Source organism: Anser cygnoides, chromosome 1 (genome assembly GCF_040182565.1).
Source record: "Anser cygnoides isolate HZ-2024a breed goose chromosome 1, Taihu_goose_T2T_genome, whole genome shotgun sequence".
NCBI classification, from domain to species: domain Eukaryota; kingdom Metazoa; phylum Chordata; class Aves; order Anseriformes; family Anatidae; genus Anser; species Anser cygnoides.
In genome coordinates, this window is record NC_089873.1 from 195,696,820 (window position 1) to 195,711,373 (window position 14,554).

General features: G+C 39.2%; 1 protein-coding gene across 2 annotated transcripts in view; it reads left to right on the forward strand.

Moving 5' to 3' along the window:
- Positions 1-13,909, forward strand: part of GUCY1A2 (guanylate cyclase 1 soluble subunit alpha 2) — a 171,033-nt gene extending 157,124 nt beyond the window's left edge. For both annotated transcript variants that reach the window (XM_066989833.1, XM_048078173.2), the window contains one exon: positions 1,734-13,909. In XM_066989833.1, the coding sequence (XP_066845934.1) occupies positions 1,734-1,781 (48 nt within the window). In that variant the 3' untranslated portion in view covers positions 1,782-13,909. The remainder of the gene's footprint in view (positions 1-1,733) is intronic.
- Positions 13,910-14,554: the final 645 nt, after the last annotated feature.

Genomic DNA, 14,554 nt, shown 5'->3' on the forward strand with positions numbered 1-14,554 from the left:
GGGCTCTGAGGGGGAACCATTGATTTTTAGGAAGGTTAGATGCTCTATAGTGAATAGTCACTTTGGGGGAAGAAAGACTGCGGTGAAAGCTTATGGATTTAGCTCTGAATCCTCAAAGACTTCAACTGTTGCTTGCAAAAATCTACTTTTGGAAGCAGAGAACAGTTGCTTCAGTGTGTTAAACCAGTAGTTTTAAAATACAGGATATTTACTGCAAGCATTGAAGAGATGAAAAAAGAGAAGCTTCTCTGCAGAGGCCTCTGGAAACTCTCACCCAATTTAGAAAAGATTATAGTATTTCCTCATAAAATTGACAGCCTGGAAAATAGATTATGACACTCAAACCACATGGTAAACAAAGACCACCATGGAAGTTCAAAGGCAAAAACATTGTTGGACTTAAAAACATCTGATTATTTAAAAGCTGGGAAGAAAATGCTTTTATATTTCAGTGAGTTGTATGGAGTTCACATGGACTCCCTCAGCCAAAAAAAAAAAAAAAGCCAAGAAAAAAAATCAGCAAAGGAAGTTCCATTAAACGTGCTGAGAATCTAGCAACAGGGTTCATTCATTCATTTACTTCTCAGAAATCAGTTTTAGAGATACTAAATAAACAACCTGTTATAAAATCTGCTGAAGGTAATAAGGTTCTTCCCCCTGATGTTTTTGAGTTTAAAATAGTACTGATTGAGAGAAAGAATAAATATCCTGGGAGGGGAAAAGACTAAGACTACTTTCATATATCCAGCTGTGCTCAGAATTTATTATTACCTCAAAACTTCTCTTTTCAGTTCTGCAAGAGAATGAAAACCCCTAACTTCATTTACTGGAAACAAAAAGAAAATTGTGTAGACTTATTTTCTTTATTTAACAGCTCCAGATGGTTTCAGGGAAGATAATTGGTGAAGAGGCCCCAAACTATCGGATCTAGCCAGACAGAGATTTTTCACTGTGGAGAAAGGCTACAAATGGCAGTAGGCAGTATAGTCAGGCTGTGACGTTGTACCACTTGCGTAGCATGGCTGAAAGAGAGTGGGGATGGCTTCATGCCTCCTATGCGCCTGGATCCCTTTCTGACCCCAACCAGATGTCCCAGGTTAATATTACTCATATTACTCATTTTTGCTGCGACGAGGAAAATGAGTAATATTAAAACCACAGGTACTTTTGGTGGATAGTAGCAGATTTCAATTGTATCTCATTGAAGCTGGATTTTCTGGTTTTGGATCTATTTTATGAATACAATACTATAAAATATGAGAAGGGGTCAAACTGATCACCCTGCATGTGAGAGCTCCCAGACACTGTCACCTTCATTCCTCCATTCCACAAGGAGACCTGGTGGTAGTCATCAGTATGTTCATTTCTGCACAACTGGCCAGACCAGAGTGTTTTAAGTGAGGCAGTTGATATGTTGTGGATAATGGCTGTTATGAATTTGCTTCCCCTTCTGGCACATGGCTTTCTGAATGCTGACACTGATTTTTGGAGATTGGGCTTATTTGGGCCATCTCTTCAGCTGATCTCAGTCAACAGAGGTCCTTGAAGTTGATGATGTTAAGTTAATATGTATTGTCTGGGGATCCTGGCATTGGCTTATTTAGATGTTACATAATACTTTTAACTCAGTTTTTTATTTGGGATTACATAGGACCAATTTCTTTCAAAGAGGTGTGTCTGTACTGTGTTTTACATTTTTTTTATATTCCTCTGTTTCCTTTTTTTTTTTCTAGGCTTTTGAAAAAGGAAGAAAATTTTGTTTTTATCCCTCGTTCCCGTGAAGAGCTTCCAGAAAACTTTCCAAAGGAAATTCCTGGGATCTGTTACTTCCTCGAGGTCAGAAGTGGTCAGAAGCAGCCAAAATCCTCCATCACATCTGCCAGAGTGAGAAAAGTTTCTTACAACATTGGCACCATGTTCCTCCGGGAGACTAGCCTATGAGGCCTGCTGCAGATCAAAGACTCATCAAAAAAGCACAAGCCCAGAACTGGGTCATGACAGGGGAGTTGGAGGTTCTTCTATTTCACTGCCTTGTCCTGAACAAGCAGTAAAAGCTTCATGTAATGTCAGGCAATAATCATTTTAAAAGGTGGGTGACTGCTGTCGGTAAACAGAGTGGAGACAGGGAAAAAAAAAAAGAAAAAAAAAAACATTTAAAAAACATACTTCCACGTCCAGAGGAATTTCATTCATAAACTTGAGTGTGGCCCCTTTATGACAAACAAAAACAAACAAAACAAAACCCCCAACTCACATTAGAGGTTGGTTTTGTTTTGTGCGGAAAGGGTGATGGTTCTCTGTAGATTTGCACCAGCTAAGCAGAATTGGGAGTCAGTTCTGATTATGCATTCCTACATTTAATGTGTTCTTCAGTAAAGTAATGATGTTTTTTAACTTTATGAACAAACATTTCATACATATACTGTAGAGCTGTTGTAACCTTCCTGGCAGGAGGAATTATAATTCAGTATAAATGTTGTAGGGATTTTACCTATTTTTATACATATTTCACTTTCTGGATAATTACATTCCACATACTGTAAGCTGAGTGAGCTTAGATAGCTTTTCAGAAGAAGCTACTGTATATTTCGTATATTCTACCTATCAGATCTTATTGTTATATAAGAAGTCATTTTTTGACTTTTTGGCAGCAAAATATCAATATTTTAAAGAAGAAAAAAAAACCACTTTGGTAAACCTATTTACCTGATGTTTATGCTAAAGCTTTAGATGAGCATTGTCTTGCTTATACAAAGTAATGTTTGGTATTTGTCCTACAGTCTTGTGTGTCCAGTTTTTCCAGGACAAAGCAAACAAAATGTAAAAGATCAATTCGTTAACAAACAGAAAAGTTCTGTTATACACAGTGGGGCTTGTTTCCCACAGAATTAGCAGCCAAACTGATATTTGGTAGAAGTCCTGGACCTTTATTAAAAATTGATCTTGTAAAACCTTACTCTGAGAGCGTTCAGCAAACACTGGAAGCTCTCTGGGTACTGGTTTTCCATTTTTTAATAGGATTTGTGCTCCTATTCCACTTAGATTATAAAAATTCTATCTGTTATTAAAATGCTATTTTGGAAATTTCCTCTGTTGGTGAGGATGAAAGGTCCCCTGGTTTATCTATTGTAAACCAAAAATTACTGAAAATGGTGAGGAAATAATTCCCTAGGTTTAATGCAAATAGCAGTTCAAGATTTAGATGCATCAATGTCAATTAAAAAATTAAAATAAAATCAAACTACAGCCCAGTTCCTTCCTGGTGAAAATTAATATAGCTTTATTTTCTTCAATGAAACCAACAGAAACAAGAAACGGGATGTAGATCTGTTCCCCAGTAGACACATTTTCAGGCAGTGTTTATTTCTTCGGCTTTCCTTTTCAAAAATAATGGTAATAAGTTTTCTTCTGCAGGTGTACTTTCCTTTGGGTCCTACTGAAGTGAGCCAATATTTTTGTGTTCTACCTTAGTAGACAAACAGAGCAGTGATTTGAAAGTGGCTTAGCTTTACATGGGCCTGCTCAAAGCTCAAAGAAATCAAAGACAAGACTCTCAACAGCACCAGAAGGCATGAGAAACTCAGCATTTCTATAATCCAGACCAGAAATTAGGATCTTACTTATGGATTTAGTAATCAAAACTTAACGCACCTTTTGAAAATGAGTAAATACCATTCGCCATGGTTCCAAATTATCCTGTTAGATCTTTCTGTGGAGGCAATGACAGTGCTATATTTCTCCCCTTTGACCCAGCTTGGGATGGGAACAGATCAGTATGGCACCACTAGCCTGTTGCTGAACAAATTTCAGGCTTCCTTTCCATGAAGACTGTCTGGATGAGAAAGGACTATCTTGAACCTATGCAGACTTCAGCATGTAGAGGAAACCTGAACTTATTACGCAGTATTTTTTCTTGATGAAGAGGGTAGCTGCATGGGCATGGCGGGGGGGCTGGAACTAGATGATCTTTAAGGTCTCTTCCAACCCAAACCATTCTGTGAATATTACTTAAATGGAAATTCCCTTGCTTTCTAGAGGAACTGATGTGAAAGATTTCTTCCATAGTTATTACAGCATCTTTGTGATTGGAGGAGTTTTTCTTCTATCTACCTTGATAAACAGCATCTGCAGCTCTGCTATCTGAAAAAATGACTTGATGAAAACTGTTCAAGCTTGAGGTTGCAGAATTTCCATCCAAACTACAGATTCAAGAAGTTTCTGCATCGGATGACAAGTTTTTAGCCTATAACCATTAGTTTTTGTATACACAGGATGTACATGCATTTTTTCCAGTGAACACCAGTGAGACCTGGAAGAATTATAAATGGAGTAAAGTTGCAGTTTGACCATGGGAACTGGAACACTACTTCCTAGCTAATAAAGCTGTGGTTTTGATGTCATTAACTAATTCCCTAGAGTCATTTTTTACTTTATTTTTTCTAACAGCTATCAATACAATGAGATTTCATTCTTACTTTACTGGCACATCCTCATTGTTCAGTAGGTGTTGATGTCAGATTACTAATCTCTCTGGCCAAACTCTTGTTTCTCTTCTCACCACCCACAGTCCTCTGTGAAGAGAACAAACACAGAGAGTCATACCAAAAGCGTATTTATTGCTCAATATCCCTTCTCTCACAGTTGCCAATAGGAAATGTCTAGGTTAATCCTGTGAGTGATCTTGGTAGATCCATGGAAACATTTTAATGAAAAATGGAGGTTAAAAAGGTAATTCAGCTAGTAAATTGGAAAAGCAATCCAAAAGTCTGTAGCACCATCCTCATCCCCTCAAGTGACTGTTTATTCTGTAAGGGAATATATAATCACAGAGATCACTGAAAAAAATAAAAATTGGTATCAACATCACCATGGAGACAAAGACAATGTTTGACAATAAATCAGCTGGCTCCCCAGATTAGAGTAGATTTATTGTATGAAAGTATATAGTCTCTGCCTTTTATAAGCTTGTGTAAAGGTAACACATCCAAAACTTCAGCACTAATGCCATGTATTGTGTTATTTGCTTCTGTGTTATGACAAGTGAAGTTAATGGAAAAGTGTAGGCTCTCTAGAGGCATTTTTCTATCTCAGTGTGAGAAAAGTGTGAAAGATTCTCAGCATTGTTTAACTTAGTGGTTGTATCTGCTGCCTGTAATATTAGGTTACAAATTTGTTTTGTTGGACACCTTTATAAAGTAAAATGAAGTTCATTAGCAAGGTTGATGCTGTGAAGTCAGTTAGATCATAGTCAAATTAAACATCTCTCCAACACTACTTCTTTTTAGTGATAGAGAAAACTGTCTTGTTTGCCTGGCATTGCCTTTATAAATAAAAGGACTTTCAGGATTTTTACCTTGGGACGATGAGGTGGAGAGGATAGAGGTGCTGAAATGGATGTAGAAATCACATACTGTAGTTGGAATTTCCTTATGATATTTTCTTTCCTATAAAATAGATTTTTTTTCCCTCTGATTAAGAAGTTTCACACCTATGTTTTTTCACTTAGCTGCAAGTAGCAACACCTGCTGGCTCGAGGATTTGTAAGAACCAAAACCGCCCTCTCTGAAGACTGAGGGAAGAGATCTACTGCAGAGTGCCTGGATGGGGAGGAGCTTGACAAGGACCCTAGCTGGGGTCATCGGTCCCTGTGCCACAGACTTGTTCTGTGCACCTTCCCTCTGCTCCAGGCTCAGGCTGCAGACCAGGGACTGACCACAGAGGCAGCGACCCGGTGGCCAATTTCTAGCGCAAAAGTTGTGAGGCCGAAGTAAACAGAGGCAGCAGTTACTCCCTCAGAGCATTTTTCAGAGATTTTCTGTCAGATTTCTCAATCTTCTTGAAGCTCCCCTTCACACAGCCTTTTCTGTGATGCACTGCATAGAGGTCAGGAAGTCAGAGTAAGAGAGAAGCAGTGATGGAAATGGTAGAGGGGTGGATTAAATTTTGTTCAGTATTACTCTGGTAATATCAGCCGTACAGAGACAAAAGCCCCTGCATGGGAGAATTGCTGGTAAGCTAGGATTCTAAAAGTGTGGTTGTCTTGCAGAATCCCACAGGATTTTGCTGTTTTAATTCCAAAGAGCCCATAGTCATTAACTGTGGTTGTGGGTTTGGCTTTACTGCTCATTCCCACATCCAGTTTCAGATGCGAGTTTGTTCGGAAGGCTCTTCTGGAGCCTGGAAACAGGCCTCTGCAAACAGAAAACCAAAACTTTTGAAACTTTAGAAATATTCTGTGGGAATTGCCTCTTCAGAAGAAGAAATCCTTGCAGTTGAGTTCCAACAGGCCCTGCTGCAGTTCATATGTGTGCCTGTGCCTCTTCACATTGCTGTCTCCTCCTGTGCTCATGGCGGTCCCTACCATGCTCAGCACAGGCATCAGGTGTATAGCCACCTTTTCTCTGTTTTCCACTAACACTCCTCTTTTTTTTTTTTTTCCTGTATAAAGCAAACAGTGCAGAACCATGACGCATTGCATACATTTAAATGTATCACAGCACTGCCCTGAGACTTATATTGTGCTAACTGATTTCACGTTATCTACTTCTTGCTCTGAACACATTCTTCTCCCTGCAGACTTTAAAATGAAGGGGAAAAAAACAAACAAACAAACAAAAAACCACAAGACTGCTATGTTGAATTGCAAATGAGTATGAAACCTGTGTCAGTCGTTGGGGCAAGTGTAAGAGGTTTCAGGTTCTTCAGCTTCCACAAGCTGTCAAACGTGCTTACCTCATGCAGTGTGTCCTACCAACACGTCTAATCCAACAGCAGCATCACAAATTTCTGGCATTTTCTGGGTTCTCTTCCAGTCGGAGGCTACTACCTCACCTCTGCTGAGTGCTGAGAGCTCACTGAGGAGAGTTAATTCCCTGTCCCAAGTCTCAGGGCTTCTGACTCTGTTTTTGGATTCTGGTGGTCTTTTGCAAAATTATACATTTGTAATATTGGAAACAGCAACATGCTTAAATTAGCAACAAAAACAGAAACATAAGAAAGCTTGTCAAACCCAGAAACAGTTGGTTCCCTTCCTTCAAGAACTGGGTTTAAGGATGCCAGTGACAGGCTTGCAGGAACTGATGCTGACTGTGCAGAAGACTCGAGAGGCAGGAGCTGATCTGCTGCTGCTCTTGTTCATAGTTCCATCACCTTGCATGCTCTTTTCTGCTCTGTTTTTCAAAAGACCTCCACTCTCCTTTGTTTTGCAGCCTGTATGTGGCATAGTGAGTAATTCTTATTATTGTTCTTATTAGCATCTGTTGACATGGCTGCTTATATCTAAAGAATAAGTGGGATTAAAGGGCTGATCTTAGTCGTCTTTGCAGCAAAGACAGAACTGCTACAGTGACAGAGCAGGCACACACGTCCGTAGGGAGTGGGAGGACCACAGTGCAAGTTTTCACTGGGGAATTCGGGTGAAGTCAGTGCAGTAACAGTCTGCTGCATGTCTGCCTGTAACTTACATAAACACTAAATTTATCCATGCAGCTAGAAGTTATTCCTCAACAATGTTATTAATTCGCAGTGCATGAGCAACCTTACAACAAAAATCTATAAACTGTTTAACCTTGTATATATGTTTGATCTTTTGTGACTTGGCTATTAATCATGAATGAAAGCAAGCAAAAGAGTGAAGCTGGGGAATGTAGCAATTCAGTCATAGGCCACAAATTATTCACCTTGGCACATGCTTACGTGTTCCTGTGGTTTAGGAAGATTAACCTCCAGCTCTCTGTGGTCCAGGTTAGTATCCCAGAACGAGTGCTTTCCTGGGGGCTGAGGTTCGCGTTAGAGAGGCTGATATAGTAAATGGTGCAAAGTGGCAGCTTTGTTGGCAACCTTAGCAAAAAGATCAGTGCAGGCAGATGTTAAACTGTCCATCTGCTCCTGGGGTTTTAGTTTCCAAAGACAAAGCGAGGCTGAATGTGTTTCATTTGGGGACAAAGAAAGAAGACACTGGGTGTCAGAGAAAAAAGTGTCATACCTGCTTTATGGTTAGAAGGGACAGAGTGGAGTGGAGCACTGGGATGCAGCAAGGCTTGCTTCTGCCTCAGCTCCTTGACACTCTTCTGCTTTAGCATTCCAAAAATCAAGTTTCCTCTGAAGACTGGGGGACAGGTAAGTGCTTCAGGTACTTACCCCCTCTCTTCTAGTCACAGCATGAGGCTGCCTAAATCCCCGAGTGTGCTTGTTTTCCACTGACCACAGATAGCTGATTTAGACTAGAGATCTATTTTTTAAGCTATCCAAGAGAAGTGAGATTGATCCCGCTGAATTAAACTCTCTTGAGCCCAAATGCCGTGTCTCAAACCTTTTGGTCTGTGCTGCTCTTCAGAGTTCTGCATTGGCCAAAATAAACTGAAACATAGTAAGTGGCAGAGGGATAGATAAGTGTATTCCAGGACAAATAGAGGTTTGATACGGTAGTCATGGTGACTATCAAGAACAGGGGCTACTGTGGTGCTGGAAATCTCTTCCTTCCGATGCCTGAACCATTTAAATATGATACGAGTGCTGCCAGTTGCAACTTCTGGATGCCACTGTGAATGTTATTTAGAAAAGCTCTTGAGCTTTGAGCTCGTAGCCAAATTATGCAAAACATCTGTGCCATCTTTACGTGAAATATATGCCAGCATGCCTATATAAGCCTTGTTAGTTATCCTGTTGTAAAGATGAAAATAATGTATATAAATTCTAAGGGACAGAGGGATAGTTGCCAGGTTATCATTAATGTACATTTTTCTTGCTTTTGTGAATCTGTAGGCCCAAAGTTAACTTTCTATTAGTAGAAGTGCTAATAGAAGCTCTATTAGCATTGAACTACCTGTTTTCTAGACAATAGTCTTATTCCCCAGCAATACTTTCTCATGACTACTCTTGAAGCAATAAGTTAAGCCATGCTAATCTGTTCTGTGTAGGTTCCTGTACAACACCTATGGCTTTAACAAAGCACCTTTTAGCAGAACATGGAATGACACACTAACAACCTGTCATGTATTGTTTGTCTTTTCATCCTCATCCCCAAGGGAGAAGAGTATGTAGTGGAATAATTTGATTTTGTGAGGTGTCGTCTCTTTGCTAGTTTTCTAAAAATATTTGTTGCTATTTAAGCAAGGGCAAAATCAGAACTAAGGACCAGACTTAGAAAACACTTTCAGTTGTAAACAGAGTACCTTAAAGACTGCGTACTGAGTAAGACAGGTCTCCCGTCCTACAAAAAAACAAACAAACAAACAAACAAAAAACAAACAAACAAAAAAACCCACAGTACCATATGTAAGATAAGCCCAAGAATGATAAATATCAGCAATAAAATAGGTAAAATAGTGGATAAGTTCTGCTTTACACGGCAGTAAATCGATGTTAAGACTGAAGAATATCTAGAGAAGAAGAATGCGGCTTAATCCAGTTTAGCATTTGTTTATTATCAGCATACCTCTAAGGTATTTTTTTTTCCTCCCCTAATGAGGCTGGAACACACTGTTGCATGAATATCAAAGTTTCTGAGCTTATTGCAGAGGCACATGCTTAGAAATGAATAACTATTAAGGAGAGATTTTTTTTAAAGTGAGATCATATGGGAAAGAGAGAAGAGTACAGATGTATATTTGTTGTAAAGGTTTATGTGGCATTTCTGATTGATTAAAATCATTCTGAAACTGTATAATTAAAGCACAGCTGCCTGGTTTAGGTTTTTTGCATTTGTAATACGAAGGTAAGATTTTCAAAATCTCAAGGGACTTACTCCTCAATCCCATTTTCTTTGTTTAAACACAACCTCTTTCTGTACCTAACTTTGCTCAGTATCCCTAGGTTCTGAATGCCTAAATAAGTGTAGGAATTGTGGATTATAAATCTGTACCATTTATGTTCCTTTGAAATACTGTTCATAATGATGTATGGAAGCAAATTCTAAATATCCAACCATCTACAAAAGTGCATTTTCCTAGTGCTAACCTCTGCTGGATGATGAAATCTGGAGTTCTTGCTAATCTATGTAGTATTTTACACCTTTCTGCAAGATGATGCTCCAAGATGTGTTGCTGTGAGCATATAAATGCTCTGGTCTTTGGTGGGGCTTTTTACCCACCTTTATAATATTCTGATGAACCCTAAGGGAGAGGGCTCTGCCCTGCCAGCTCCATCCAGTTTAGCTCATCTACTGAGGCAGTTTGGAGTAAGCTGAGTCTGAGATTTACTTTCCCATTACATCTCAAAAAAAAGTGCCAAGTGCTTGCTAGTGTTTAAGCGTGTAAACATTCCTCTCCAGAAACTTCTCACAGGTCCTGAGTGTGGGGGTAAGAAACCAGCAGGGAGAAAGCATCTGAGGAAAGTGAAGGGAAGTATGTGTGTAGGAGAGAGCTACGGTGTGCTGCTGATTCTCAGCTTTCGTGTGTTTGGAAGTTGGATGACCCAGAGCATATTCTGGGTATGTGGCAAAATGCAAGAATGTGTTATACATACTGTCATGAACTTTCATGGCATTAGGATGAGTTTTAGAGTTGATTATTCTTAGAGTTTTAGTGAAGTTGCATGAGAAATGTGTTATTTTAGGAAGAAAGAAAGTTGCTTTATATTTAAATTAGAGTTCAGTCTCTAGCTGCGGAGAGAGGTTGTGGGGAAAAAGGAGTCTAAAAATACTAAATGCAAAAATTAAGGATGAATGCCCCTCTTTTTTATATCATTTGACTTTTCTAAAGGTAGGACTCAGAATTCCTCTCTAAGTTTAGACGGTGAATGCACAACCTGTCAGTAGGTGTAAAATATTGCAAGTGAGGTACTTTGCCAAGTGGTATAAATTTGGAGATGATAGTAGGAATGCCTTTAAAATGTGTGTAGGGGTATGGTACTTAAATGTTAAAACTTTAAAAAAAAATGAAGCTTTTATGCTTTGCTAGTAAATATTGTTTAGAAATGTCTAAACTGCAAGTTTAGAAGTGTTGTATCAAAACAAAAATATGTAAAGCCTATGACATAATCTAGAGTTCACACTCTTTCTTCAGAAACAGTCCTGTATATGGAGCTTTCAAAAGCACTTGCAGCCAAAAGTCATTTATAGCTAATTTCAAAGAGAGCAGTACTTCACCAAGTACCTTCTGTAAAAATGCCAGGCGGATCATGTTAGGTAAGGCCAAGGTTGAAGATTTAACTCAGGTTTTTTTGGGTGTATAAAAGAGAGATGCCATCCCAATGCCAGGCTTTAAACACACTCCTAACCTGTCAGCATCATGCCTTTTACTGAAGCCTAAACAAAGCCCAGTCCAGCCACAGTTCCCATCCCAAGACATGGCATTTATATAGCCTCATGCAACAATTAGCAGTTCACTAAGTTGCAGCCATTAACACCTTTGATGCTGGAATATTGCTTACTATCCTTGTACCTCACTCTGCCCATGTTACACTGGGACCCAATAGGCTTCAGAGCACCAAGAATTTTGGGAACTGCTGTGAGATTGAGTGAGGTTCTTCTAACCTAAATTTAGGTATTTAAAACTTATGTCCGGTCTGAGCTAGTCCAGCTGGCTCCCTCTACAGTCAGCGCAGACATCCTGGTGGCTCGGAGCGATAGTTCCCAGATAAGATGTTTGCAGTGGGATAAGCTGCTGCCTTTCGTGTGCTCGCCTCTCTCTCACCAGTGATTGCAGTGTGGAGGTGGAGGACTAGTTCAGACTAGGAGGACGGGTGGGGGACTACTTCAGACCAGCTGTCACACTGCAGGTGAGATGCAATCCCCTGCTGATAAGAATGGGAGGATGTAATAGGATAGAAAAGCAGATATACACACAGAGAGAAACACGCCGGGGACAAGGGCCAGGCTGCAGCCAGAGGTACAAAGGGTCTTGGGCTGAGCGCTGAATCAGAGGTGAGTGGGAAAGATCAGAGCTGCTGTGCTGCCGTACAAGTCCCATACTTCTCTTTTCTGTTTGCTATCACCGTGCTGATCCTTAGACATCTCTGGCGATTTCCATTGCGGTCTTGGTTTGGGAGGCCGTGGGAAAGTTCTTCTTGGGAAGAAGCAGTCCTCTGCACTGTGAACTGTCACTCTCTCCAGAGAAAAGGAATTACAAATAGTATTGTCCTCAAGAGCTGAGAAAACTTGCAGATTTTTCATGTACAGTAAACAGTTTCTATAATTACCAGGAAAACAAAACAGAGAGGCAAAGCTGTGCAGCAGGGGCATCCCATCTCGTACATGCTGCTGCGATAATGAAATCCAAACCCCACAGAACTGCAGGCACATTATTCTCACTTACTTTAAAGGTCAGCTAAGAAGCTAATTTCTCAAATGGGCTCATAGCTCTGAGACAACGTAACACTAGTCATTTCTTCCAACAAATTGCAGTTGTCAGAGAAACTGGATTAGTAGCTCACGGAGCTAAAAATAGACACTATGTGCTTGCCAGAGAGGCATGAATTCAGTAACAGAGGTGAGGTTAAAATCAAAATGTCATAACGTGGAGAAAAAGCAACAACAAAATGCTCAACACAAAGCAAGTTAGCCATAATAATCTCAAAATAATCTGAGTTGCCAATGGGAAGAATTGACAGGGCTTAGTATTGTTTCTGTTTTATTCACCTTCCTGATCCAGCTCGTAGTGGCTGCTTTATCAGCTCAATCAGTGTGGACACAGCGTTTTCAAAGTCAGGTACCTCACGTAAGGCCACAAAAGTCATTATGTTAGAGGCATTTTTTGAATACTGAGAAAGATTCTTTGATGTAATATTTTTATCTTCTGAGGAGAGAAGGGGAGAGGGGGGATAAGGGGTTAGTTTATCACTAAACTTATTCCACTGAAAAATAAAAATTAAACTCCCAAATCCCAAATCTAATAAGAGAGCTACAATGAAAGCAACTTTCCAAAGCTAAGCCTATCTTTACTAAAAAGTGGATAATTATTTTTCATTACATCAAACATTTGCATTTTAAATAAGTCTCTTTTATGCCATGGTTTTGCAAATTAGTATTACTACCTGCTTGGCTTAAAAAAATGGAAGGGGGAGGAAGGAAGGAAGGAAGGAAGGAAGGAGGGAAGGAAGGGAGGGAGGAAGGGAGGGAGGGAGGAATTCTTTATTCTTAATTCTTCAGTTATTTAATTTCTGTAGGAGAGCAATTCCACTGTACTGCGTGTGACTCTGAAAGAGCTGCATCCACTGCAGAAAGGGAGCCTCAGCCCGTATAGCCAAGGTGAAAAGTTTTGTGAGGTACAGGCTGGATCTCAGCTGAAGACAGAGCTGGCAGTAGCTGCATGCAGTCTGTACTATGACTTAAGCAATTCTTTTTACTTTTATATTCAGAAGCAGATCTATTTATAGTTCAGGAATAATTTTCACCACTTTCTTTAGAATTATTTTTTTTTGTAGTATATGTGTTTTCTGCACACATTCTATAAAATCTCTGCATTTCAGATATTATAGGGTATAAATAACTAATGTCAGTGAATGAAATCACTGTGAAAAATACTAGTAAAGTATTTATGCTCAGTGTCTTTTAGATATAAGCAAACACAGTTCTTTTGTAAATTCTGTGCTTGCAGCAGTCTTTGGTCATCATTCTAAAAGGGGCCAAGATTAATTTTGATTTTAGGATTTAGTTAGCGTCAATGCCATTTGCCTGAAATTCACTGTGTACCAGAATTACTGCAGTGTGAAGGATCGATTGTGAAATAGAAATGTCAGGACAAGCAGCACCAGCAGTTACCTACATTGCACGTCCTACACATTTTGCACACATTTCATGGCATTCTTGATATTATAGAACAGAATATGACAAAATAGACAGAGAAATAGCTAGTAATAAAAAAGATACACAATATGTGGACACTGCAGTGTCTGATAGCTATCTTGAGATACTAGATGGTTTTATCTCCTACTTTTGGGATTGCTCTGAACTGTCATGCATCCTTGGCATCCATCCTTGCTTCATTGGGAGATATGGTCATCACCAGCCCTAAAGCTGATAAAATTCAGGTGTGTTCAGAGATTAATAACACAGACAGGATGTTTTCAGCCAGCTAAGAGAACCAATGCTATTTTATTTTATTTTATTTTATTTTATTTTATTTTATTTTATTTTATTTTATTTTATTTTTTTTTTATTTTATTTTATTTTATTTTATTTTATTTTATTTTATTTTATTTTATTTTATTTTATTTTATTTTATTTTATTTTATTTTATTTTATTTTTTTTATTTTTATTTTATTTTATTTTATTTTATTTTTCTTTCTGAGTACAGTGGGTTCTACTTCTAAGGTTGACATTCATCTCGTCTTGGTTTGATTTTAACCTTTCTCAGGTTACTATGATTCTGCAGTTCCTCTTTGCAGGGTTCCACAGGGCGTTTAAGAGACCGTGTACATCTGGTTGTGTGATCCACTGGTGCAACACACAGATGTTAAACTGTCTTACACCACTGGTGTCCTGGAGCAGAGGACACCCAATGTGTGGAGTCCAGCCAGTGTTTCACAGCCACAAATGATCTCCTTATTCTCTTTGCCACTTTACTCACCCCCTACAGGCAACTTTAGAGAAGTAACTGGATGCTACTGATAATC